The following is an 11,295-nucleotide window of genomic DNA, read 5'->3' as shown; positions in this document are numbered from 1 at the left end:
GAAGCGGATATCGTCCTCTTTTGGAAGACCAAACAAACTAGTTTCGCTTTCACAACGAAACACAGTACCTTCACGACATGGCGGCGGCAACAATACTACAGCTAGAATAAAAGTTAAGCCTTCTTTCTTTGCGTGAACATTTGGGCGGCATTATGCAAATCTTCCCACATCGTGACATAGACATGTGGGGGCGTGTTAGAACGAGCTGTTTTAGGTAGGCATGGTTGACTCTTAACTTTTATAAAGAATATCTCTTTGGATTTGAGACTTTAGTCTTTGCAACTTTACAGATCTTCTTTATGCACCAAGAGCTTGTAACACTCCAAAGAGAAAGGAAAAGTTGAAATCGCATCATTCGCTTTTTTTTTTTTTTTTTGCATGCAGGGGTCATTCCTTTAAAGTTAAAGACTATTGCATGCAAAAAAAAATTTATTGCATATACATTGGATGTCTATGGGACACTTACAATGCATGTTTGTTAATTTTTACAAGCTGAGAAATTAATTTAAATTATTTTCAACCATTCCGCAGATGCTGTTAATATAACTGGCATTGAACCTGGAAGTTTCCTTTAAGTTCATAATAATAAAAAAAAATCTATATACATTATCTGTACATATACTGTAGAACCATATACATTTATGCATTTGGCAGATCCAGTTATCCAAAATGACTTGCATTGCACTTAAGGTTTACATTTTATCAGTTCATGAATGGGAATCAAGCCCATGACCTTTCCGTTGATAATGTCATGCTTTACATGCTATACTGTATGAGCCACAGGAATCCTGATTTGAAGAACCTATGATGTAACAACAAAAATATGTTTTTAAAAATGGTTCTTGATGAGAAGAAGGCACTTTAATGAACCTAAAGTGCTGCAAATAACCAATGAAGAACCAATATAGGATGTAGTTGTTTGAGCCCAGTGGTCTGAGTCTTTTGGTGGCTTTGGTTATTTGTTTTATAATGTCAAAAATCTCATGTTTTACAATAAGATTGAATTTGCTAACATTAGTTTGCATGAACTAACAATGAACACTACTTCAACAGCATTTTTAGTAATCCTAGCCAATCTTAATTTTACTATTTACTAACACGCTTTAAAAATCAAAAGTTCTGTTTGTTAACATAATGCACTGTCAACTAACATAAACAACAAATGATTGTTTAATTTGTCATTATTTAAGAAAATGTTTTTTGTCCATTCACTGAAAGGTTCAATGCTGTTCAGAAAGAAAGTCATACAGGTTTAGAGTGAGTAAATGATGACAGAATTTTCATTTTTGGCTGAACTAAGCCTTTAAATGTTGTTTTTTCTACAGTGATATAATTGCAAAGTGGCTGCAAAAAAACTCCATAAACTCTTGATGCACAAAAAAGTGTAAAAACTTGATGTGTCCATATTTGGATGTTTCTGAATTGGTCTGAAGCCATTACCCTCTCTGTGATGATAGACTTTAGATCTGTAAACACTGTCATCAGTGCTGAATGGGCCGCAGTTGGACACCAGCTTTTGTTATGCTACAGTTAAAGTGGATGACATTATCTCAGATGTGCATAATACTTTCTGCAGATAAAAGTACAGTCTATAATTAATATCTAAACCCCCTCATTGTTTCGTAGAGAGATACTGTGGGCAAAACCACCAACCGGATTTTGCAAGATCATCTGTGCATTTGTATGCACATGATGAAGACTTTTTAGATGATGGATTAGAAATAAAAGCAAACTTGCGTGACAGTAGCTCAGCCCATTATGCATCCTGGGAAATCAGAGTGAATGTGATCATCGTGGTACTTTCATAGCCATAATGCTCCTCACCTCTCCAGGCAATTAGTTAATTGCATTTTAATGTTATGCCCAGACAGCAGATGAGAGACCGAAAGAGAGAGAGATGGAGGAAGGTTAATAAAACAGCGTACCTGGGGATGCGAAGTTGAACACAATTTGTCTTTTGCATTAAAAAGGAGAAACACACATTTTTCTACTCCAGATCATTTAAATAGATGCATGCATTAATTGCTCACATGGTTCTGAATTTCATTTACTGAGGTTTTGGTTGTGTTGTAGTGATTTTAGTGAACAATTAAAGGAATAGTTCACACAAAAATGAAAATGTACTCACCATCAGGCCATCCAAGATGTAGGTGTATTTGTTTCTTCATCAGACAGATTTGGAGAAATGTAGCATTGCATCACTTGCTCACCAATGGATCCTCTGCAGTGAATGGGTGCCGTCAGAATGAGAGTCCAAACAGCTGCTAAAAACATCACAATAATCCACAAGTAATCCACACCACTCCAGTCCATCAAGTAAGGTCTTGTGAAGTGAAAAGATTTGTGTTTGTTAGAAACAAATTCATTATTAAGGTGTTTTAACTGTAAATAGTCATTTCTGGCCATATTGCAAGTCCATAATCCATAATAATGCTTTCTCCAGTTAAAAAAAGTCCATCTTCTGTTGTTCTTTCACGTCAAAATCCACCCACATCTTTATTTAGAACTGTTTTAGACTGTTTTAGCTTGTAAACTGTACTTGATCTGTGTGTATTTCTCTCCTGATTCACACAATATAAGTGGAAAGAGCAATATTATGGATAAGAGGACTCCTATTTTATCTGCAAGCAAGGTTTTAAGTTTTAAAATGTCTTGATGAATTTGTTTATTACAGACATGCAACTTTTGGCTTCACAAGATGGCATTTGATTGGAGCCATGTAGATTATTGTGATGTTGTTATCAGCTGTTTGGACTCTCATTCTGACGGCACCCATTCACTACAGAGGATCCATTGGTGAGCAAGTGATGGAATGCTACATTTCTCCAAATCTGTTCCCATGAAGAAACAACATTAAAATATTATATTCATTTTGGATCAACTATTCCTGTATAGGCCTCTATTATTTCAGTTGTGGAGGTTTTTTTCATAAAGGGAAGATTTTGGCTAAAATGTATGTATTTAGTTGAGTCAGTTAAAGCTCCTCTTTGTGTTTACAATTAAATACATGTTTCATGAATTACATTTTGTGTTTCAGTGGAAGCTGTATATTTCACTGTTTGTTAAAGATGTTCACACGATCATTTATACAAATTTGTGACCTAAAATAATGCAGGATTTTAAATTTGTCATAATGTTCCTTTGCTTCTTTCTTGACATGTGAGCTGGCTGTTCTTTTGCGTGCACAGACCTGAAACGGCTATATTTAAATCTGGAGAACTGGATGTCTGCTGTGACTTTTACATGCATTTTCTCAAATTAGGTGCCTTTTGGAAAAGTTTTCTGCTTTTGCATGAACAATATGGATGTGCGTTTCCATAGTCCTCTCTCCAAGTTTCCAGGGAAACAGACGGGCAGATCAGAGAACAGCAAATCAAACACAATTATACATTATCTTAGAGCACTATTTCATTCAAAATGTTTCTCTCTAACTGGCCAGCTATAAGATTCTACCAGTTGTGAATAATATACAAAAAAAGGTTTAATTGATTAGGCGTTTTGAACCCTGCCCATCGCAGCCCGCTCATATTATCCATGCTTCATGATTTTCCTGATGGAGAGAAGTGGTTTTCCTGCATGAGAAATGACACGCTGCCCATTTTTGATTATGTTCAGAATGGCATACTGCAATACCACTCATGCTATTTTCTGCTGTATCATGCATACTATGCTGTGAAGTATGCAGTGTATTTACTAGAACTGATCTGTGCATATTTCTGTCCTAATTCTTTTTCACTGGAGAAAGCAATATTATGAATAGACGACTCGTATTTTAGCTGGAAACAATGCTTTGAAATTAAAAATGTCTTGATGGATTTGTTTCTTACAAACATGCAGCTTTTCTCATCACAAGACGTTAACAGATGGACTGGAGTGGTGTGGATTACTTGTGGATTATTGTGGTGTTTTTATCAGCTGATTGGACTCTCATTCTGACGGATGTACGATACATTGCTCCAAATCTGTTCCAATGAAGAAACAAACTCATCTGCATCTTGGATGGCCTGAAGATAAGTACATTTACAGCAAATTTTCATTTTTGTGTGTGAACTATTCCTTTAACACAGCCAGTATTCACAGACTATTTTTAAGTCCTATGCAATGCAGTGCAGTATTCCATTCCAAATATTTACTTATTGCATATTTTTAAATAGTATGCGTAATCTAGCTAGTTTTTAGTGAGCATTCTGTTCTGTTCCTAACATTGTCCATATGTATTTTTTGTAAGTAGTAGGCAGTATAGAATATATACAGTGCAATAAGCAGTATAGTATTCTATTCTGAATCCATACGTTGATACGGACTGCGAGTAACTGGCTACACTATAACACTCCCACTGGCTGATACGCGCGCACGGGGGTCGGTGCGCTATTAAAGCCGCGAGTAGACGCGCAGTGCCAACAGACAGTTCTGTGCTGGAATACCGGAGACCCGAACGACATATGGATTGAAGCACTTACTTCACATCCTGACCACAAACCACTTAACGTAAGTTCAACTGAGATTCAACCGGTTTTGAATGCAAGAACAGCTTTGGAAAAGTTTAAATGCATGCGTTTTTTTCTTTATTTAATAGTATTTTTACTATTGCTCATTGGAAATGTGTTGTGGAATGTGGAACTGCAGTCGCATCAGTTTTACCGTGTTACAGGTGGTTGAAATGATCTGTTGTCAAAAAAAGCTTTTATTTGTCTTTATTTACAGAGAAAAGAATAGTATTTATCTTCGTTGAGTTTTAATTCAATATAAAATTCAATCTGTTGAACATTTTTCTCTCTTTAAAATATACCAGTTCCACGCAGTGCCTTAGGCTACTTTGTAATTAACACTTAGAAAAAAGAACTATAGTGGGGCCACCATGGTATTCTTGGAAGTACCTTGGTTCCTACACTGTGATATTTTAGTAGAAATTGATTTTACCATGATATATGAGATATCATCAATCATTGTCAGTTCACATCTGCATGCAAAGTCTCTCAAGTACACCAGTTTAGACAATGCAGATGTTTGTTAAAATAAGACAGCGCCTTATATTCTGCATATGATTTACTTTTGAACAAATAAAGTCGCCCTTTGCAGCTTCGTCTCACTGTTGTGCTTCTGCAGTCACAGAACAAAAGCTGCGCAGTCCGTATTTCACATCACAGAGTGCTGCAGTCTCCACACATTAAACACTGACCTGAAGTGCAGCTGTTGCGCAGAGGACTCTTTCACTGGGAAAAGGTTCATGCATCAAGAAATGACCTAATAGAGAGGGTTTTCAATGCTTATAGACTGAGGGACTCGCACCAATAAAAAAAAAAAAAACAAGAAGTCAAATTTTATAACACTTTATAATAACTTTCATTCAAATGATTAACAAAAATTTATTTGTAAATTGCTTTTGAAGCCATTAGCTAATGTTCAGTCTTTGAGGTAACTTACAAAAAAATGGAATTAAAATTAATTGTTTTATCAGTTAAAAAATTTTATGACTAATTCAACTGACTTCATTTGGTTATACCAGTAAAAATGATTGTTAAGGGTCAGATCAGGAAGAAATAACTCACTAAGGAGATTCATTTTTTACAGTGTAGAAATGTCATTAAATCTTTCAATTATACATGTTTAATATATCCTTCTTCTTGTAAACCCAGTACCCGCACGGACCCCCAGGTGTCCAGAAACCTCTGGTTGAAAATCCTGGTAATAAACATTAAAGACTGTAGTAAAATACTTGAATGTGTGGTTGGACATTGTGAGCGGGAAATACAACATAAATCAATATATAAATATTTAGGTAAGATAAAAACATACTTAAAGCAGTAATGTCTAAACCTACCAGGTTTTATTGAAGTCAAAAATATAATTTAAGATGCCGGAATAAAACTGAATTACAAAATAAATAAGATGAGAACAGCTCCTTAAGTCATTTTTTATCAAGTAATTTTTATTTTTTTACAGTGTACCTGCACTTATAGTTAATAAAATGCACACATTCATGCTTTTTGAAACCATCTGTGTACATTCTGCATATATATCTTATGTAAATAAGCTTTGCGGACTGAATGTGGAATGAAAGAATGATGCTGAGTGCATGTTGAGCGGCATCTCCACGAGGTTACAGTGTACTATTGATAACAGAAAGGGAGACAGGTGTCAGCTGTTTTTAACAATTGCTTTTTAATGTTAGCAATGTGTTAACATATAGTGTCAGAATCTCCCAAGAATCCACCGGGTGACAGTGTACCTAAAGCAGCGAGGAGGTGTATCAGTTTGTATTTGCATTCATGAATCGCAGGTGTCAGTGTGGGTTGATGATATTTCGTCTCACTCTCTGTGCCCACAGGGTGCAATTGCACGTCTCTCCCAGACCCCGCCGAGAGATGTGGCTGCTGGAAAAGATCCGCGGTTCAGTGGAGGGAAACGCTCTCCGACAGGGAGGCTCGGCTGACAAACAGAGCAAAGCCCCCACCTACAGCAACGTCCTCACCCCTGACAAGATTCCTGACTTCTTTATTCCACCCAAATTGGTGTGCTGCCCCCCAGAGGAGGAGACACCGGAGATGAAGCCAAAAAACGGGCTCCATTCTTCCACGTCCGACCAGACCATATGCTGCAAGACGCCACAGGGCAGTCCGCGCAGCCCGCGCCTCATTAACAAGCTGGCTGGAGACACCAAGAACTTGCTCAAAGCTGCAAACCGCCACATTATCCAGATTGAGAGTGCAGATGACTTGGTGATCGGGGAAGTGGGCGACCTCAACACAAACGCCGACCCCCAGTCCCAAACGGCCATGTCCTTGCCCTACGTACCCAAAGCACAAACCTCCTACGGTTTCGCCACGCTCATGGAAAGTCCTCACACGAGGCGTAAAGAGTCCCTCTTCCATAGTGACCCCACAAGTCCGCTCACCTCGCCCAACACCCAACGCAAGTCGCAGGGCAACCACTTGAACCCCAGCGACTGTAACATCTCCCATTCCAACCCCTACCGGTACTTCAGTGGGGGGGAAAGCGACACTTGCTCCTCGGCCGAGTCCTCCCCGTTCAACTCGCCTCTGTTGTCCCGTTCCGCATCCCTCCTCAAGATATTCACCCACGAAACCCAAGCCAAAGTGTCCCGGGCCAAGCGCTCCTTCGCCCGGCACAGTTCTCTCTCCACGGACGAGTGCAGCTCTGTGGAGACCAGCCCGAACATTCAGAGGCGCTTTCGTTGCCCTCCTTCTCCAGCATTTCGAGGACGGAAATACGGAGCCAACATGGATCGCTTCACACAGCACACTGTCAACCTCCACAAGGGTGGAACTCTACGCATCTGCACAGACTACGACATTGACGCCACCAGACTTCATGTCCGTGTGCTGGCGGCCGAGGACCTCTACGATAAGCAGTTCGATGTGAAGGCCATCAATTGTTGCGTGGCTCTGTTCCTGAACCCGGGAAAGCTCCAGAAACAGCGGAGCACCATTATCAAGAACAGCCGCAACCCTGTCTTCAACGAGGACTTCTACTTTGACTCCCTTCCTGTTGCGCAGGTGAAAAACCTTGCCATCAAGATGAAGGTAGTCAACAAGGGCACCAGTCTGAAGAGAGATACCTTACTGGGAGAGAGGGAGGTACCTTTGAAGGAGTTGCTTTCTGGGATCTAGAGGTTATACTTCATCTCCCACCGTGGGGCAAACACACCGATGCGGTCTTCAACTAACAGAACCAGACAAGGAAATATCCCAGCTTTGATTTTGAGTCCTCAAAGGGGTTGGTCCCTTTGGTTGCAAAACTCTCCAACTAACTGTGTGCAGCTTCCTAACATGTTTACCAGCAGTGAGAGTGTATGGATGTGCTGTATGTGTGAGATCTTCTGTATATACAGCCCATGAGTGTACAGGCATGCTTCGATTGAATGAGTTCCCAGATTCGTGTTTGTGTTGAGACCAATGTCTTCTTGATTCCAGACCCTGCTGGGTCTCACTGTTGGAGAGACCAATAGATAAAAACAGCTCCCCATCCACATGACGTATCTCGACAACAACAGCACATTCTTGTAGACTGACATGTTGAAGTCACTTAAGGCCAGATGCAAATGCATGCTTCATCAGCCGTTTGAGCCTTAAAAATGACGAGAGTGACAAATATATATTTTCCCCCCGTATTGCTATAATAACAGTTTCACCTTATGCCTCTCTAATTCCACTCTTTAGGGTTTCAGACTGTGGCAGTTCTCTCAGTCTTACTGTAAAACTGGACTTTTTTCTCTCTTTTTGTTGAACACTGAATCTGTGCGGTTAAAAATACCCTTCAGCCTTATTGAGTGACAAGCTGCTCACTTTGAGTGACACGGAACTTCAGAGAGGGACTGATTCGTGATTGGACAGAACATATGACATCATCGTGAATGTCAAGACAATGGGATTTCTGTAAATAGAAGGCTCTTTTAAATCTGCTTCTGTGTAGCTGCACCTGAAATCACTCCCTATTCCCTATATAATGTTCAAAATACTACAGGAAACAAAAAGTGCCAAAAATTACCATGGTATTACCACATTTTTTGGACATGCTTGTGATAATGCCATGGTATTTTTTGCAGTAACTTGGATTGGCATGGGTTCTTGGGTATGTACTGTGGTAATCCCATAGTTTTGATATTTACCATGGTTATTTATATGAATATGGTAATCATGCAGTACCATAGTATATATCAAAGTATTGTAGTATTACAATACCTGATCTGATACCATTGCTTTACCATCATCGTTTTTGGGCATGTACTGTGGAAATACCTTGCTTTTGGACAAGTACCATGCTAATACCATACCATTCTTTGAAGTACCATATTTACATGGCAGTCTCTATACCATTATTTTTCATATGGCCCAAGTTTTTGGACATGTAACCTGAATGTATCATAGTATTCTTTGAATTGCCATGATACTTATTGCTTTACCATGGTACTGTTTTTGTAAGGGATATACTAGTAACCAAAAGTTGCACAGGTTAAACTGTTATATAGAGGCTATGCTAATATACATAATGCTTGCAAAGAAGTTTCTTCAGAACAAAAACGTAAGTGTTTATGTTTCTAAAGGACATTTACGGTGCCCACTAGTGCCATTTTAGCTTCAATCTCAGGTTAGGGAACATAGTGCATTTTCGTATGTGTGCACTTTAATAGATTACATTTTTTATTTGCAACAGTTTAAGGTGCATTGTGGGTATTGTTTAGTGAAGTATAAAATTGTTAAATAAGATGTGGGATGTCCCCCAGGAAATATGGAGTTTCTTCATACAGCGTTTATGTTCAGAAAGTGTTCAGATGATTATTCTTCTATTAAATATGTGCACAGAGTTTTGGCATGTTTATAGTAGATGTGTTTGTAGATGTTTTCCAATGGGAGCAGTTGCATGGCAAAGTGTCCAAGCCCTCATGTTTTCATTTCTATTGTTATTAAGTCAAATGGTGAACATGTAAGATATAAGCTCACATCTTTTCTTCACGTCATCCCCTGTATTGGATCCACATCACTACCACTACTTTGTATTGATACTAATTTTTACAACAGAGCGTAACAGTGACTGCACGTTTTTTTCCCCCGATTTGGACATGTATTTTTCTCATTCATTTTCTCCACTGGTATTTTGAGGTAAAAGGTGTTAAATAATAATAGGCTGAACTGAAAAGTCTGTCTTGAAAGGTTTATATCATATCTAAAAACCTTGGATTTTCACCTCACCCTCCGGTTCCATTTAAATACTGTTGATTAAAGCCAAGTCAGATAAATTTGGACTTTAACATTACCCTTGTATAAGACACTGTAATGCGTCACACATGGCAAGCTCTTTGTTTGACCTAAAGAGTGTCCGGTAATATTCCTGAGAGCTCTTCAATCAGGTTACCGCACTCTTCGGTTCTTGAGTGGATTCACACAATTTGCAGCGCTATTAGAAATGAGACAGATTGTCTCTCAGTTCTGGCTTCAGTTCAAGGCAACACATCTGTGTGTTTTTGATGAATCAGTTGCATATTCTTAAGGGTGAAGTGTGTAATTTATGTGCCACATGCGACACCAAATGGAATTGCAACTAGTTTTCATGTTTTCTACTGGAACGTGAGTGATTTCCTTGTGCAAAAGTTGCTAAGGAGTTGCTGTTGGTTGCCACCTCTGAAAATTGTTTCAGAGGCTTTTGATGGAAGATTATAAATAGTTTATTTTTTTCCCCATTTTTGTTGGAATAACATGCAGATGAATCATGCACAATAAAGTCGCAGTAGCGAAATATCAGCAAAATTTTGCATGCAAAAATTGATCCATTGTCTATTGTCAATAGTGTAGCGATGCATGAAGTGCAGCTCACTTTCAAACCAAATATCTTTCTGTTGGTCATCGCAACAAATCTGTGTGATCAACTTGAACCCATTGTGAAATCTGCATGGGGAAATCTTTCTCCCACATGCAAAATTCCCTTTTAAAATGTCTGGATTTTGACTGCAAAAAAAACTAGACTAAACCCTAAGACTAAGAAAATCGGTTTTCATTTCATCTTCACCTCAATTGCTCTTTTAGATTTCGTTTCATGATATAGCATGCAGCATATGTTTGAATGATCAGTTTTAGTGCTAAACAGTCTTTCCCTTTAATTGCAGTAATTTAATTGATGAATTTGTCCTTTTTAAAAGCTTTCCGTTTTCCGTTTTTCCATCATTGATTTATTTGTACCTGGATATTTTCAGCTTTGTTGGGTTATCATCTTTCTTCCTTCACTGAAAGCACTTGCATGTCACTTCCACCAAGCTAAAAACATGTATTATTAAAGGGGGAAAAAAAATAACTTTGAGCAAATGGCCCGCAATTACACTCATATGTGCTTCATGTGATTTTTTTTCTCTCCACTATATACTTCCAGGGTACAAAGATTATTATTTTTTTATTATTTCCATTTCCTGTCGGAGACTGAGCTCTTTTTGCTCTTTTTGATTGGCAGAGAATTCAAATTAGAAGATGAGAAATAGATTCCAGCAGGGATTCAATATGGGGGTGTTAAATCACATTCATTTCCGTAACCATCTTCCTGTACGTGAGATTAAAGTGTCTCGCACTTGTGTTTCGGATAAGTCATGGAAAATGAAGTGCCTATCCACTGTACTTGATTCCCGTTCCTTCCCTGAGCCCGTCACCAGCCGCAGTATTCCTATGCATGTGTACATAAACACCCCTCACCTGTGATGTGCCGTTTCAAACCCGGAAATAGTGTGGCGTTTTGGCTTGTTATTCTGAAGGTGGATGTGGTTTTAATTAGATGCACTGTCGTCATGACGTT

The 11,295-nt window shown here is 38.7% G+C and overlaps 1 protein-coding gene across 1 annotated transcript; it reads left to right on the top strand.

Annotated features, from left to right (window-relative positions):
* The first annotated feature begins 4,167 nt into the window (after positions 1 to 4,167).
* LOC107667866 (C2 calcium-dependent domain-containing protein 4C) lies at positions 4,168 to 8,782 on the top strand. The gene is made up of 2 exons (XM_016459593.1): positions 4,168 to 4,488; positions 6,329 to 8,782. Exon 2 carries the CDS (start codon positions 6,366 to 6,368, stop codon positions 7,629 to 7,631), a length of 1,266 nt encoding a protein of 421 aa, XP_016315079.1. The 5' UTR covers positions 4,168 to 4,488; positions 6,329 to 6,365; the 3' UTR covers positions 7,632 to 8,782.
* The last annotated feature ends 2,513 nt before the right edge of the window (positions 8,783 to 11,295 follow it).

This window comes from Sinocyclocheilus anshuiensis, unplaced genomic scaffold, assembly GCF_001515605.1.
Source record: "Sinocyclocheilus anshuiensis isolate Anshui unplaced genomic scaffold, SAMN03320099.WGS_v1.1 scaffold1325, whole genome shotgun sequence".
NCBI lineage: Eukaryota > Metazoa > Chordata > Actinopteri > Cypriniformes > Cyprinidae > Sinocyclocheilus > Sinocyclocheilus anshuiensis.
This window is presented reverse-complemented; position numbering and strand designations above follow the sequence as displayed.

What these genes read in the sequence shown, in the direction of transcription:
- LOC107667866 (XM_016459593.1), top strand. Translation starts at nt 6,366, where the DNA reads ATGTGGCTGCTGGAAAAGATCCGCGGTTCAGTGGAGGGAAACGCTCTC.